This window comes from Oncorhynchus tshawytscha, linkage group LG09 (assembly GCF_018296145.1).
Source record: "Oncorhynchus tshawytscha isolate Ot180627B linkage group LG09, Otsh_v2.0, whole genome shotgun sequence".
Taxonomy (NCBI): Eukaryota; Metazoa; Chordata; class Actinopteri; order Salmoniformes; family Salmonidae; genus Oncorhynchus; species Oncorhynchus tshawytscha.
Genome location: NC_056437.1, coordinates 65,564,170 through 65,581,718, shown reverse-complemented (window position 1 = coordinate 65,581,718; position 17,549 = coordinate 65,564,170). Strand labels below are relative to the sequence as shown.

At 45.9% G+C, this 17,549-nt stretch overlaps 1 protein-coding gene across 3 annotated transcripts in view; it reads right to left on the bottom strand.

Moving 5' to 3' along the window:
• Positions 1 to 17,549, bottom strand: part of LOC112259162 (potassium voltage-gated channel subfamily C member 1) — a 100,717-nt gene that overhangs the window by 20,498 nt on the left and 62,670 nt on the right. For 2 of the 3 annotated variants that reach the window (XM_042327244.1, XM_042327245.1), the window contains exon 3: positions 16,701 to 16,904. In XM_042327244.1, the coding sequence (XP_042183178.1) occupies positions 16,701 to 16,904 (204 nt within the window). Of the gene's footprint in view, positions 1 to 13,565; positions 13,814 to 16,700; positions 16,905 to 17,549 lie in introns of those variants that run through there. The other variant, XM_042327247.1, reaches the window with a different exon arrangement.

The following is a 17,549-nucleotide window of genomic DNA, read 5'->3' as shown; positions in this document are numbered from 1 at the left end:
AGCAAATTGGATGTAGTCTATCACAGTGCCATCTGTTTTGTCACCAAAGCCCCAAATACTACCCACCACTGCGACCTGTATGCTCTCGTTGGCTGGCCCTTGCTTCATATTCGTCGCCAAACCCATCTGGTCATCTATAAGTCTTTGCTAGGTAAAGCCCCGCCTTATCTCAGCTCACTGGTCACCATAGCAGCACCCACCCATAGCACGTGCTCCAGCAGGTAAATTTCACTGGTCACCCACAAAGCCAATTCGTCCTTTGGCCACCTGTCCTTCCAGTTCTCTAGCTGCCAGTGGCTGGAACGAATTGCAAAAATCACTGAAGCTGGAGTCTTATATCTCCCTCACTAACTTTAAGCATCAGCTGTCAGAGCAGCTTACCGACCATTGCACCTGTACACAGGCCATCTATAAATAGCCCACCCAACTACCTCATCCCCATATTGTTATAATTTCTTTATGCTCCGTTGCACCCCAGTATCTCCACTTGCACATTCACCTTCTGCTCATCTATCACTCCAGTGTTAATGCTAAATTGTAATTATTTCGCCACTATGGCCTATTTATTGCCTTACCTCCCTAATCTTACTACATTTGCACACACTGCATATAGATTGTTCTATTGTGTTATTGACTGTACATTTGTTTATCCCATGTGTAACTCTGGTTTGTTTGTGTTGCACTGCTTTGCTTTATCTTGGCCAGTTTGCAGTTGTAAATGAGAACTTGTTCTCAACTAGCCTACCTAGTTAAATAAAGGTGAAAATATTATTATTATAATCATTTGTCAGAAAAACTTGAGTAACTTGTTGTTTACCTTACTTTTACTGCAAGCAGTAGCCTGTAGTGTACTGTAAAATAACAAACTTTTAACAGTGCATTTTATAGCATAAACGGAAAACATGGTGGTTCTTCACAACCATCACAACAGTAGTGAACCCTTCCTGATATGCAGTGTTACACACATCACCCCTGACAAAGAACCCCTGAAGAACCTGTTCTTTGTGTGTATGCTGGTCCAGCTGGTCTCCGAAACCACACCCATCTTTATCATATTTCCCAGCATGCTCTATTGCCGTCTTTAGAATTGTTTGTTTCAATATCTACATTTTTGCATAGAAAGTGAGTGAATGAATGAATGGTCCAATTATTGAATATCACTAATTTAGTCTAGATTCCAATAGGAATTATAAATTCCTTTTCAAGCCAGCATAATGTGACTTGATGCTGGTTTTGCGGGTGACCAGCTTATGTTGGTCATCAGTCTCAAAAACACAGCGAAGTCTGGTCGCCGGCAAAAACCCAACGAAGGAAAGGGAGATACCTAGTCAGTTGTACAACAATGCATTCAACTGAAATGTGTCTTCCGCATTTAACCCAACCCCGCTGAATCAGAGAGGTGCGGGGGACTGCCATAATCGACATCCATGTCTTCGGCGCCCGGGGAACAGTGGGTTAACTACCTTACTCAGGGGCAGAATGACAGATTTTTACCTTGTCAGATTGGGCTGGTCACTGGCAAAAACACAACGAAGGCTGGTCACCAGAGAAAACACAACAAAGGCTGGTCACCAGAGAAAATGCAATGAAGGCTGGTCACCAGAGAAAACGCAACGAAGGCTGGTCACCAGAGAAAACCCAATGAAGGCTGGTCACCAGAGAAAACGCAACGAAGGCTGGTCACCAGAGAAAACGCAACGAAGGCTGGTCACCAGAGAAAACCCAACGAAGGCTGGTCACCAGAGAAAACCCAACGAAGGCTGGTCACCAGAGAAAACACAACGAAGGCTGGTCACCAGAGAAAACCCAACAAAGGCTGGTCACCAGAGAAAACCCAACAAAGGCTGGTCACCAGAGAAAACACAATGAAGGCTGGTCACCAGAGAAAACACAATGAAGGCTGGTCACCAGAGGTCAAGAGAAAACCCAACGACTGGCTGGTCACCAGAGAAAACCCAACGAAGGCTGGTCACCAGAGAAAACCCAACGAAGGCTGGTCACCAGAGAAAACGCAACAAAGGCTGGTCACCAGAGAAAATGCAACGAAGAAGGCTGGTCACCAGAGAAAACCCAACGAAGGCTGGTCACCAGAGAAAACACAACGAAGGCTGGTCACCAGAGAAAACCACCAGAGAAAACCCAACGAAGGCTGGTCACCAGAGAAAACACAACGAAGGCTGGTCACCAGAGAAAACCCAACGAAGGCTGGTCACCAGAGAAAACCCAACGAAGGCTGGTCACCAGAGAAAACCCAACGAAGGCTGGTCACCAGAGAAAACCCAATGAAGGCTGGTCACCAGAGAAAACCCAATGAAGGCTGGTCACCAGAGAAAACCCAATGAAGGCTGGTCACCAGAGAAAACACAATGAAGGCTGGTCACCAGAGAAAACACAATGAAGGCTGGTCACCAGAGAAAACACAATGAAGGCTGGTCACCAGAGAAAACCCAACAAAGACTGGTCACCAGAGAAAACGCAACGAAGGCTGGTCACCAGAGGAAATGCAACGAAAGCTGGCCTATGCTGATTTTTGTTTTCTGCAGGTAGTGCGGTTTCTTTCAATATCTGTAGTTGATTAAATTTGGGCCATAGTCACCAACAGCACGGGGAGAGGTTGTAGGCTCCCATCCCTCTCCTCACAGTGACACAAACCAACAAACAAAATGAGAGACAAAACATGGGTCATCACAAACAATACAAAATCTGAAAAGAACACAAAACAAAATAATACAACGCTGAATTACTATCACAATTACCAGGTGTTAATACCATTACTGCACTTCCATCCTCTCCAGAAAACAGAGTGTGCCTCTGTCTGGAATTTAGAACTTAGAACACCACACCGATGGGGCAGGTTTGGGGTTGGGGAGCACTGGGCTAATGTTGTTGCGACCGAATTAGCTAGTCAATCAGTTTGACGCCAGGCTCTTACATTAATGCATAGCCTATAGGAGCCACCCAGTCATGGGCTGGTGCTGTGAACAGGAGGCATGCTGAGTAATACTGCCCGGGTAGTACAGCTATGCGACAGATCTGGGTCATCGTGTTCCTCACAACCTGACCACTCCTCTTTGGCCGAGTGGGTGTGATGAGAGAGTGTGTGTGTTTTAATGGTTTGTGTGCCTGTTTGAGGGTACAGTCATTTCCAGGATTCTGGATTCACAACATGTACTGTTAATGTGTCAAATGAATGATGTGTAAATATATGTGCATGTGTCTACTCTCTAATTACAGTATATTTATGCATTAGCATGAATTGCCGTTTTCATATCTTTACACATGGATCTGACTAGCATTACTTTAGGTGTAGGGTACAGTACACACATGATTATCATTCAAAGGTACAGTGCATAGCTGTTGGTCTTTCTCTATTCAAACTCTCGTGTTCAAGACGTCGACCCTTGTAACAGCCCTCATCAATCCCAGCCCTGCAGCTCTTAGTTGATTAGGAAGAGTGTGTTAGGAAGAGTGTGTGTGCACGCAGGGTTCCACAAGCCGTGGGGGTGGGGGGGGTTGATTGAGCTCGATACCCCCCCAACCAGTTTGCCTATCGTGTCCTACAGTAATGACATGTTTTTTTTAACGAAGCCTCGCTTAGCTCAGCTCACTGAGACCAGGACAGGACCGGGATAGGGACAAAGGCCCTGCCCAGGAGAGGTTGAGGTGGGAAAGAACAACATGGTAACCATGAGTAAACACTGGTAGCCTTTGGTAACGGCTGGTGACCGTTGGACGGAATCCAGCCATACCAAGCGTAATGACTCATTTGTTGAATTGTAATGTCATGAGTCAGGGCCGGGAGGCTTACCTTGGTCAGGTCACAGGGTTGGGGAAAACTCTGGGCCCTCGTTATATAACTCTGAACTAGAGCCTTGGGAATTTCTTGGTCGGATCAGGTGGTCTGGACAAAACTCCTGGACCTATATAATGTCTTAGAACTAGGCTGTGTGTAAATACAATGGATAGATAGGCGAATGTGTGGTTGGTAGTGACAATTTGATTGGCCAATAGTCATTAGCCATACTGTTCATCTAACGTTACCCAGATCACCTCCTTCACAGCACCCAAAACGCCATGCAACATGCACCTTACAACTAGAGGGTGACAGAGAGAAAGAGAGAGAGAGAGATAGAAGTACAAGCAAAAATGGTTCATTAAATTATCGCAAAAAAAATGTCAAACCATAAATATCAACAAAGAGTGCTAAATAATATAATAATAATTATAATAATAATACATTTGCCAATTAACGGTACAAATATGATCTCTTTTTGTCTTTATCAGGAACTCCTATTGTTTGATTAGCACTCTGGAGAACTTAACTCTGTTTCATAGCTTAATTCTTGACACAAATGCATACTGTACTACCACACACACACACACTCGAACGAACAAACGAACGCACGCACCCACACACACGCACACACACGCCATAAAACAAGATGAATTGAAGCTGGCCTGCTGGTATGCGATCTATAGTTTGGCCAAGAAGTTGTGAGGTCACACAATATCAATTGCCGAAGCGTTCTAGCTTGGGAAACATGCATTTTGCTTCACTATCAAAGATGATCAATGCTATTAGATCTCAGACTATTAAAAACGTTTAGATTTGTAATTCTACTCCGTTCTTGCATTAAATCCGTACATATATCAGGTTGAACACATTCGCGCCACTCTACAGGGCTTCATGGCAAAGGCTGGTTGTTTAATGCAGCAGAATACGGCACTGTTCCTGCCAAAGCCGTGACATACCAGCTCGTTCCTCCTGTACCCTTTTCACACTACCGAGCCAAACAGAGCCGAGCCGAGCCGAGCCAAACCATGCTGTACTGCGCTGGCCTGGTTAGTGGTTACGCATCCACTACAGTCGCTGGAACTCAGCTGGAATGGACAATGTGAAAATAAGATTTGTGAGCCAGCGCAGTATGGTTCAGTATGGTTCAGGATGGTTCAGTATGGTTCAGTATGGTTCGGATCGGCTTGATAGTGTGAAGATTGTATTACAGAGGAGGAGGGCAGGAAGCTAGTCGGTTGTACGTACCTCAGGTCAAACTTTAGTTATGCTACGCAGGTGCAATGACTGGGGATGTCCTGGGGATGGGATGGAACGGAACATGGAAGTTAGTCTGAGAGGGGGAGGGGATTGAGGGAAACAAGGGGGTACAAGGGGGCAAATATTTCCCCCAGTGCAAATCCACATGCAGATAAGGTTTCCAATATCAGAGTTGTTATATACTTTGTTATGGCAGCCATTTTGTAGTACGTCTAGTGTTTGGATCGTTGGTAGTGCATGTAAATACATATGCATGCTCAGGTAGTTGTCAGATACTGTATAGGCTATATACTCCAGTAGTGTGCAGTAGATACCTTTGTAGCAATAGAGTTCAATCATATGTGTGCTGTAGTATCACTGAAGTACAATTGTGGTATCACTGTAGTAGTATTACTGTGGTACAGTATCACTGTAGTACAACTGTGGTATCACTGTAGTAGTATTACTGTAGTACAGTGTCACTGAAGTATCGTATCACTGTGGTATTAGTGTAGTATCACTGTGGTATCACTGTAGTGTCTATCACTGTAGTATTAAATAAATGCATATACTGCACATTGTTTTAAACTGCTAAAGTATAGTACACTTTCTTTCAATAGGTTTAAATATCTTAATTTGCATAAATGTTTCTTATTACTTTCCCACTTTTTTGTATTATATATTGTATACAAAATATTATATATTTGCATTTGCTGATTATTGTTATGTCACATTACGAAGCAACATGTAGATTTGTAATCACCCGAGGCAATATTTGAAACACATTTTTCACATTTATGGATGTATGACAGACAACACAATTGGCACAGTAACCATACATACAGTAGACAATCTGTATGTATTAGACATAGCATGACAAACTGAACCCCGTTTTAACACACAAACACCTTATCCCCAAAGAACATGGAGTTGATTCATAGGAGACCACGCTGAGGCCTAGACGGCCAGCTTTCTGCTATGTCACATGGACACCATACATGAACACACATGCAGAACACACATTACTTACGATGGGGAGAGGGAGAGGGGCGCTATAGATGAATAAATAAACATACTACATCTCCTCCTGATTGAAGAATCTAATCCAACTGTTATTTTCCTAATGCATATTGCATGTACCTTGATAGTGGCACATGATGGAGAGAGAACAAGAGAGAGAGAGAGAGAGACAGAATGGGGGTGGAAAAGAAAGAGAGAGGGAGAGAGAGAGAGGGAGAGAGGGAGAGAGAGAGAGAGGAGAGAGAGAGAGAGAGGGAGGGAGGGAGGGAGGGAGGGAGGGAGGGAGGGAGGGAGGGAGGGAGGGAGGGAGGGAGGGAGGGAGGGAGGGAGGGAGGGAGGGAGGGAGGGAGGGAGGGAGGGAGGGAGGGAGGGAGGGAGGGAGGGAGGGAGGGCAGAAAAGAGAGATTGGGGAGAAAGAGAGAAAGGGAGAGGGTGGAAGAGAGAGAGAGAGGAGGGAGGGTGAAAGAGAGAGAGAGAGGAGGGAGGGAGGGCAGAAAAGAGAGATTGGGGGGAGAAGAGAGAGAAAGGGGAGGGTGGAAGAGAGAGGGTAAAAGAGTAAGATGGAGAGAAAGAGGGGGGGGGAGACAGGACAGACAGAGAAAGATATATTCTATGAGGTGAAAAGGGTTAGTTTAGTATTATGGTAATATTGGACGTAATCTAAGAATCAGGAAACAGTTTGTTGTACTAACACTGCTACAATGAACATAACCCATAGATGTATGTTACACATATATATTCTGTATATACATAGGATAACCAGAGTATATACAGTAGAAATGATTCCATGTTGGCGTTAATGACCGAGATAGGACAATAAATAACACACACACATACACAAGCATGCACAGACCCACACCCTCCAGGACTCTATGTCACTGTCACAACCAGTAAATCCCAGTCTATTTGTTGACATAGTGCGGACTCTTATGTCACTGTCACATGCAGTATATCCCAGTCTATGTGTTGACATAATGCGGACTCTATGTCACTGTCACATGCAGTATATCCCAGTCTATGTGTTGACATAATATATAATCGTGCCTGCCTGATTTTGCAGACAGTATTTTCACCTGCTGATTCTAAAAGACATCCTATTGATTTAGATCGAGGGGGGTTGAGCGCATATGGTCATGTACAGCATTGGATTTATTTTTTGTATTAGTTGTTGCTCAATGGTCAATATTAGCAATATAAGTACAATATTATCTTTGTCTTTAATCTGCAGTTTTACCATCCCTGCATCACATACCCAGGTATATAGACCTACAGGGATCCTGAGGCAAACCTCAGGCAAAGTCTGCCGCCAATAATCAAAGTCCATTCTAAAAGGCCATTGATTATCAAGACAGCCTGGTTTAAATAACAAAATGGGTGTCATGAGATTGCTAATTAAAATGTGAGTGGGGGAGGGGGGGGGACAAAGTGTCAAAGAGAAAAAGGGAGAGGAAAAGTGAGAAGCAGAGAGAGAAATAGGGAGAGGGGAAGAGAGGGGAAGAGAGAGAGAAATAGGGAGAGGGGAAGAGAGGGGAAGAGAGAGAGAGGACACCATTGTGGAATGGCATCTCCTTCCGTCCATCAATGATTCCGAGTGCAGCACAGAGAGAGTAGCAGCCTAATGGCGGTGGTGCTTTGTGTCTACGGGGGGAAATCAATGGTAGAGGAGATCAACTGGAACAGCGCACATGAGAGAGATGAATTGTACGGACCCCAGATTCTAAACGAACCCACTCCAGTCACATATGGCACCCTATTCCCTATATAGTGCACTACTTTTGACCAGTGCACATAGAGGGTAGTTATCTTCATAGGGAATAGGGTGCCATTTCGGAAGCAACCCTGGACTACTCCAGTGTTTTAAAAGCAGAGCCTGACAGGCTGTAAGTGCCACTCAAGCTGCTCTCGGTGTAAGAGCCCTAGGGGAACACTTTGGTCCTAGATCAGCTCTTACAGGACAAAGGCACTCTGCTCCACTAGGAGTCCTTAGGGAAGGGGATTCACCCTGGTCCCGGATCAGTCTGTCTAGGGTTAATAGGGATAGAGGCCACTTCTGGATTTGATGAGGTCTTTCGACAAATAATACATTAGAATTAATAGTACATGAGAATAAAAAGCAAAACACTAAAATGATAAACAAAGAGCGTAGAATAAAAAAGTATAATGATACAACGTGAACTCAGTGCATCGTGGGAGCATGGTTTGATGACCACATGTAGTATTATCGGATTTGACTACTTACAACACATAGTGCAACACATTTGACACATTATTAAAGTGAAAGAATTATGCAATCATTCATTTTAATAATCTAACCCAGAATGCTTTGCACAAAAGTCCCAGAATGCTCTCTTCCACTGTTTCCTTGGCAACAGTGGGAAATAAGGAGAAAGGGGAGAGCGAGAGAGAGAGAGAGAGAGAGAGAGAGAGAGAGAGAGAGGAAAAGAAGAGGAGCGGTAAAGACAGAAGGAAAGGAGGTGGAAAAATATATATATTCCACAGTACATTACAGACAAGAAAATAATAACCACCAATAAACAAATTATACACACATCACATGTACATAAAACACAACACAATATCGACACACACCCTCAAAACACACCAATTACACTATTACACTATACAATATTTATCAGAGGAAAGTATTACAGACAGAGGGAGAGAAAGGCTGCTTCCCAATATGTCCTTTCTCCTGAAGTGTACGCTTGTGCTTTCCCCCAGCGCATTTGAAAAGCATTGGACTTGTGTAACCATTGGATTTGCTCTAGACAGAGTTTCCACCATATGTTTTAGGCATACCAATCTTTTTCTTTTAAATCCATGAGGGTAGTGAACAAGCGCACACTTCGGGAGTAAGGGCAGATATTGGGACGCAGGGAACAGACGTAAGGTGCCCAACCCTCCAAGCTTTAACCTTTCCTGACCTCTGCACTTTAGCATTTGTCAACAGAGGTCAAAGCTGCACGCGTCGTAAAATAAACCACATTAAAATAAAGCCATAAACCAGCAGAACCACTCCGGGCACAGAAACAATGGAGAAGCGCCAGGAGGAGGAGGAGGAGGAGGAAGAAGGGGAGGTTTAAAGCACTATATCCCACTTTAAAAGCGGAAGGCCGGCAGCCATTTTGGGGCGCCTTTGGAGGATGGCTTTTTTCGCTTTTAGAGTGTGGAGGAAGCTTCTGTTATTATTATTACAGGGCTGTCAGGGGCTGTGGCTCAACACATTCTGTCACCACTAACACCAGTCAGCTAGTCACCACAGACCGTACGGCTACTACAGTCACTTACCTGGCACTGCACGTAGCACTGTGTCTGTCTGATGGTTGGTCCGTCAGTCGGTCTGTTTGTCCGTCTGTCTGTCCATCTGTAAGTTTGTAAGTCTGTAAGTCTGTCAGTCTGTCTGCTTGTAAATCAGTCTGTCTGCTTGTAAATCAGTCTGTCTGCTTGTAAATCAGTCTGTCTGCTTGTAAATCAGTCTGTCCGCCAGTAAATCAGTCTGTCTGCCAGTAAATCAGTCTGTCTGCCAGTAAATCAGTCTGTCTGCCAGTCTGTCTGCCAGTCTGTCTGCCAGTCTGTCTGCCAGTCTGTCTGCGTGTAACACTACGTGTGTGGAGGGGTGCCCAGTGCCGGTAAGTCTTTCAGTCCCAAAGTGTGTACAGTATCTAGACTAGACCTCTACGTTTTGATCTAGCCTGACGTTGTGCTCTCCCACTAAAGGACTGAAGCGCACCTTAAAAGCACTAGACTTGGGAACAGTGTTTCAGCACAGCCAAATGCATCCCCCACTCCAGCCACTGACATTCATACATCTACTGCTGTATAGACTACGATAGCTTGACATCTTGAGTCAATGCCACTCGTATAGGGACATTTGTGGTGGTTGGGGATTAGGGAGCAGGCATAGATATGATCCAGAGTCAGTCTTGATTTAGGGTTATAAAGGAGAATGGAGAGGATTTAGGTCCAATGGACTGACCCTGGACCAGCACAGAGGGCCTGGGCTCCCCCCTGGTACTGTGATGAAACAATGTTCTGGTCACCTCAGAGTGGAGGTCAGTTCCAGAAAAGAGTGAGAAGTAACCAGCTTTCACTTCAAGAAATGAACCAGTACACACCAGTGGCCTTTACTCTGCTACTAGTTTATATAGACAAACATGGTCACACTGATTTGGTCCAATCATCTGGATTTAAATGAGTCACAGTTTATTTTTCAGAATTCTCCAATTGTGTGTGGATTATACAGTACCTTGGATTTGTGTATTGTTTGTGTGACTGTTGGTACACTGCTAAACAGGACAGTTGTACAGGTGTCTCTGAGTAAGGAGAGAGGAGACCGTACCAGAGGAAAGAGCCACAGGAGCAAGAGGAGGACACGGCAACACAAAACCACAAAGGAAAACAACGGGAGCACAAAGGAAAACAACGGGAGCACAAAGGAAAACGCAGGACACAACAACCGACAGACGGACAGACAGAGACCGGGGAGAGGACAGCGACAAACAGACAAGTGTAACACAGAGCAACAAGAGCCGACATACAAACGCATGACACGACACAACCTGAGGAGGGAGACAACAACAACAGACACGTCAGAAGACATGGCCCCCCTCACAACCCCACCCCTACCCCTCTCCATGGTGGTCCTAACACACACACACACACACACGCACAGCAGAGAACAGAGGGCTAGCATCGCAGCCGACACAAACACACAGATATACACACAAACGCACACACACCTTCGCACGCATACAGCGCTAGCCGACGGACAGAGGGACATCCACAGCCAAACACACACACACACACACACACACACACACACACACACACACACACACACACACACACACACACACACACACTCCCATTCAGAATCTTGTGTTATGTTGGTAGCGTTGCGTAGCGGCTTAATTGGTCAAATGGGTCATGAAGGGTTCAGTTTACGGTGTGTAACAGGGCTCGAAGACGGGGAGTCGAGGGGTAGGCTACAAGTACATGTGGTGGGAAATCCTGTGTGTTGTGTGTGCGGAGGAGTAGAGTTCTGAGACGGTGAATTTGAGTGGAGGCTGGAGCTGAGATTGCAGACGAGGTCTCGGGGAAGGAAGGAAGGATGGAGGGAGGGAGGGAGGAAGGAAGGAGATGAGGAGGGGGAGGTAGGGAGGTGGCCATCATATCGCTCACATCACATTACATAACGCCATTTAGCCTCCCATCGCACAATTAAGCCCAGCGCCCCCTCTCTTTCTTCCGCTCTCTCTCTCATCCTCTCTTTCTCCCTCTATTGGATCCAATGAGTCATGTAGGTCGAATCCACCCCATTCGCTCAGGGCACCTTATCTCCCCCCTCAGTGGAAAACGGTTGTGGCGTTTTGGTGGCAAGAGAGAGAAAAGAGAAGGTCGAGTGAGAGAGAGAGAAGATAGAGAGAGTGGGGGAGAGAGAGGGACAGAGGACTACACTGGTCTGCAGGGACTGGGAGGGGGGTTTGGGGTCATCCAGAGAGCAGAAAAGGAGGTTAAAGGTTGTGCGTCTGTCTGTCCGTGTGTGTGTGTGCGCGTGTAATGTAAGGTTAAGTGCAGAAGTTGAACTGAATGAAATTGACCAAAGGCTAAGCCATAGTTGTGGCGAACTGTGTTAAATGTGGGGAGATGTAAACACATACATTTCCAAACATACATTGATGTACAGTGCCCTCCAGAATTATTCTCACCCTCGGTAAATATGACGAAAAAAAGACAGTGGGAAAAAATGTCATTGTTGTTTATCAGCTTGATCTTGAACTCAAAATATCATATGACTCTGACCTTTAAATAAGTTAGAATTGTAAAAAAATATATATATATAATAATTGGCACCCCGAGAAATTCTTATGAACAAAATCTAATTCATGTATGTTCCGATTAATATTTTAATTTTTAACTTCATCGGACTATTTGGGAAGTCTTAAGTGGTCCATCCATGACTTCCTGTTTCACTGGGGTATAAATATGAGGTGACACACTGGCTAAACTCCCTTAGTCATCCATCAACATGGGAAAGGCCAGAGAACACACAAATGAAATGAGATTAAAGGTTGTTGACCTTCACAAATCAGGCAATGGCTATAAAAAAAAGATAGCCACGAGCCTGAAAATACTCCAAGGGAATCACAGTTTTGAGAATTCCCAAAGACGGTTACATCTTGGTGCCACCAACTCTCCAAAACTACAATTAAACACCCCCTCCATGCCAACAAGTTATTTGGAAGGGTTGCCACCTCTGCTGTCACCAAACCCCAAACGCAAGCGCCTTGCTAAATGCCATTAGAACTTGGATTGGAACCAGGTTCTATGCTAAATGCCATTGGAACTTGGATTGGAACCAGGTTCTATGGTCTGATGAGACTAAAATAGAGGTTTTGGGCAACAAACACCAGAGGTGGGTTTGGCGTAAAAAGAGCCATGGTCATGCATGGTCATCACCTAATTCCCATTGTGAAGTATGGTGGTGGATCTGTGATGTTGTGGGGATGTTTTACTTCCAAAGGCCCTGGGAACCTTGTTAGGATACAAGGCAATCATGGACTCCATCAAGCACCAGGAGATTTTAGGCCAAAATTTGTCTGCCTCTACCAGGAGGCTAAAACTGGGTCATCCAAGCAGGACAATGATCCCAAGCATACCTCTGAATCCATACTAAAATGGTTCACGGACCATAGAATCAAGCTTTTGAAATGGCCATCCCAGTCCCCTGACCTAAACCCCATTGAAAACCTGTGGGGTGAGCTGAAGAGGAGAGTCCACAAGCGAGGACCAAGGACTCTGAAGGATCGGGAGTTTCTGTATGGGAGGAATGGTCTCAAATCCCGTCCTATGTGTTCTCCCACCTCATCAAGCATCATAGGAGGCGACTCAGAGCTGTTATCTTGGCAAAGGGAGGACGCACAAAGCACTAAATGCAGGGGTGCCAATAATTGTGACATGCATGTTTTTGAATAAAAAATTTATTTCTTGATGACAAATGTTTTTCTATGAATAATTTTAACTCAAAGGTCAGATTCATATGATATTTTGAGTGTAAGGTCAAGCTGATAAATAACAATTACATGTTTTCACTGACTTTTCTTGTTCCAACAGTGTTGTTCTAGGGTGTCAATAATTCAGGAGGGCACTGTATGCACACACACACAAACACGCACACATGCACGTACACACACGCGAACACACACATACGCACGCACACCCACACACATGCACGAACACACACGCGAACACACGCATACGCGCACACACACATACGCACATGCACCCACACCCACGCACCCCCACACACACACACACACACACACATTTACGCTCCCAACCTACACTTAGGACCATATTCCACCATGAAAATGTTGAACCAAACCTTAAAGCTTTACTGTAACAAGCAATTAACTGTCATGCATTCTTAAACATACAACCTTTCAAGAGTGTGTGTGTGTGGGGGGAGGGGGGGGATACCATGTTACTTTGTGTGTGTGTTTGTGTGCTTTGATGTGGTTTGTGTGTGTTTGTGTGTGCATGTGCGTGTGTGTGTGTGGATGCACACTTGCCATGTTACTGTGTTTTTGCTCATTGTGCTTTCAACCAAACTTCTGTATGTGTCTTTTGTGTTACCTCTGTATCACTATGGTTTGATCCAGGAGGAGGCGGAGTTTGCATTGAGGTCCTGCTGTAGCAGAGGCCCCTCCGGCTTGAACCACTCCTCTCCTGGGGGGGATGCCGGGCTGGCCGCTGCAGCGTCTGGTGTTTGTTGTGAGGGGAGTGTTGGAGTGGGGTTTGTAGAGGAGTGTATTTGGGATCGGGGACGCCAGGGATCGGGGACGCCAGGGGCAGGCCGGGCAAGGGGGGGGGGGTTCGTTTTAGGTTGAGGTTGAGGTGGCGGTTCAAAATGGCGGGTGGAAGGGGTTGGATTGTTGGAGGTAGAACCATGGGGATGTCAGGTGAAATAAGAAGCAGGTGAGTGGTACAAGGTAAATGAAAAAGAGCATGCATGTCCATTGAGAAAGCATGGAGGGGAGAGGAGGATGAATGAATGGGTGGAGCGATAGCAAGCCGACAGGGTGTGGAGAGGAGAGAGAGACAAAGAGGAAGAAAGCATGACCAATAAATGAGACGCAGAATGAGAGCCACAATATAGATATATCCATAGATAGATAGAGAGATACACTACATGACCAAAAGTATGTGGACAACTGATCCTCGTCCTTATGGGCATTAATATGGAGTTAGTCTCCCCCTTTGCTGCCATAACAGCCTTCACTATTCTGGGAAGGCTTTCCACTAGATGTTGGAACATTGCTGTGGGGACTTGCTTCCATTCAGCCACAAGAGCATTAGTGAGGTCGAGCACTGATGCTGGCCGATTATGCCTGGGTCGCAGCTGGCGTTCCAATTCATCCCAAAGGTGTTCGATGGGGTTGAGGTCAGGGCTCTCTGCAGGCCAGTCAAGTTCTTCCACAACGATCTCGACAAACCATTTCTGTATGGACCTCGCTTTGTGCACAGGGGCATTGTCATGCTGAAACAGGAAAGGGCCTTCCCCAAACAGTTGCCACAAAATTGGAAGCGCAAAATCCTCTAGAATGTCACTGTATGCTGTAGCGTTAGGATTTCCCTTCACTGAAACTAAGGGGCCTAGCCCAAACCATGAAAAACAGCCCCAGACCATGATTCCTCCTCCACCAAACTTTACAGTTGTCACTAAGCATTAGGGCAGGTAGCGTTCTCTGCCAGATGGTGAAGCGTGATTCATCACTCAAGAGAACGCGTTTCCACTGCTCCAGAGTCCAATGGGTTTACACCACTCCAGCCGACGCTTGGCATTGGCATGGTGATCTTAGGTTTGTGTGTGGCTGCTCGGCCATGAAAAACCCATTTCATGAAGCTCCAGATGAACAGTTATTGTGCTGACGTTGCTTCCAGAGGCAGTTTGGAACTCCGTAGTGAGTTGAAGACAGATGATTTTTACGTGCTGTGCTCTTCAGCACTCTGAGGTCCCATTCTGTGAGCTTGTGTGGCCTACCACTTGCTCCTAGACGTTTCCACTTCACAATAACAGCACTTACAGTTGACCGGGGCAGCTCTAGCAGGGCAAAAATTTCACGAACTGACTTGTTGGAAAGGTGTCATCCTATGACGGTTCCACGTTGAAAGTCACTGAGCTCTTCAGTAAGTCCATTCTACTGCCAATGTTTGTCTATGGAGATTGCATGACTGTGTGCTCAATTTTATACACCTGTCAGCAATGGGTGTGGCTTAGACAGCCAAATCCACTCATTTGAAGGGGTGTCCACATACTTAGATAGATAGATAGATAGATAGATAGATAGATAGATAGATATATAGATATAGAGATAGATAGGATAGGATAGGATAGACAGCATGACCACAGGCAGTAGAAGACAGATTGACAGCCAGATGCAGTGTGATAGCTATTCAGTCAGCGACCTTACTGTACAGATCTGTGAAAATGTGCATTAAAGCTGAAGAAAGATTAAAAAAACAGAGCCTAAACCTGGTGGGTTGAAATAGAGAACGTGTAAAAGTGCCCGTGTGTCGAAAAGCGATATGGTTCATGATAGAGTAATAATATATGCCATATAGCAGATGTTTTTATCCAAAGCGACATGCCGTCATGTGTGCATTCATTTTGCGTATGGGTGGTGGAACCCACTATACTGGCGATGCAAGCCGCCGAGCTCAACCGTCCGAGCTACAATGGACCACTATTGATATCTACTGATATTGTATTGATATGTACCAAACTCTGGCAATAATACCTACATGTTATTTTACAACCCCAAGCGTCCCAAACGGGAATGGAAAGCACCGCAGCACATTTAGATGTACAGTAGTAGACGTGGGGTGCCAATGGAATTGAATACAGCATGTGGGAACTGGGCCAACAAAATATCAATCCATTGATATTTCACTCATGCCATAATGTGGCAGAGCCCAGTTCATATAGGAAGGTTTGGAGAGTGAGACAGCTCAAAACAGCATGTGGATATTGTGGGTGGGGTCTGTGACTGTCAGTCAAAATGATTGGTTATGAGGAATATGAGGAGGGGGAGGGGTTAGGGGAGAGGAGAGGAGGCAGGGAACTACCTGGTGTTTCCGTAGTGTGTGTGTGTGTGTGTGTGTGTGTGTGTGTGTGTGTGTGTGTGTGTGTGTGTGTGTGTGTGTGTGTGTGTGTGTGTGTGTGTGTGTGTGTGTGTGTGTGTGTGTGTGTGTGTGTGTATGTGGGAATTGTGTGTGGTAATTGGAAGCCAAATTCCTCCAAGAGCTACACTTTATTACGTTTGCCTGGTACGATGGAACCAATAGAATAGTTCCAAAAGCAAACCCAAAGCTGAATCAAACGCACCTCAAATACTGTTGAGTTTAATTAAAGTATTTGACCTAAGGTACTTGAACCAGCTCTGAAGTGTATAGTTCTGTACGTGTGTGTGTGTTTGTGTGTTTGTGTGTGTATGTGCCATATGTGTATGGGAGTGTCATGAGCACACAGTGAGTGTTGAGCTGCTGAGTGTCGAGCTACTGAACCCTTGGGTATGGCGGAGCGCTGCCCCTGACTCTGACCCCGGCTCTGACCCCGGCCCTGACCCTGAGCCTGACCCGGGCGTACCTTTCCTCACGTTGCCGTCTGTAGCACGGAACTCTCCGGTACTGAGGAGGAAGCAGGCGCGGTCATGGGGATAGCGCTCACGGCTCCCGCCGGTGCCCAGACCCCCAGCAGCAGGACTCCTCTCCTCCCCAAGTACCATGTCTATGGTGGGGCAGTCCTCGTTAGCCAGGGCTGCGTTGGCTGCGTCGCCATTCTGCTTGGAATCTGGAGGGGAGAGGGGTAGGGGGAAGAAGAGAGGGGAGAGAGGGGAAGGAGGAGAAAGATAGGGGAGGGATGGGTTGGAGGGAGGGGGAAGACAAGGAGGCATGTAAAAAGAGGTAAGGAGAGTCGACAGAGAATGGTGAGAAGGTGGGAGAGGGGGAGAAATAAGTACGGTGGAAGAAAGAGAAGGTGGATAGGTGGGGTGTAAGGAATGGGGGAAGGAGAAGGGTGGGAGAGAGAAAAAGGAGAGGTAAAAGGATGGAGAGGAGGAAGAGAAAATATGTGGAGGGCAAGAGAGAGAGATGAAGTGAAGAGGAGGTAGGAGGAGGAGAAGTGGAGGAGGAAGAATGTGTAAGAAGAGGGGGATAAATGGAGAGGCGAGAAGGCAGAGAAAGAAACAAGTAGCAGGAAAAGGGGGGATGGGGAAAGGTATGGCAGTTAGGTTTAAGGTGAGATAATGAGAACAAGGAGGTAGAGAAGGACAGGAAGAAGAAGGAGACAGAGAGCAGGGCGATGTGTGAGAACGAGAGAGGATGAGGAAGACAAAGGGCAAAATGAATAGAAGAGGAGAGGATGAGATTGTTAAAAGCGAGAGTGCGGGTTGTACATGGTGAAGACAGTGAGGCGAGAAGAAGGAAAGGAGGCAAA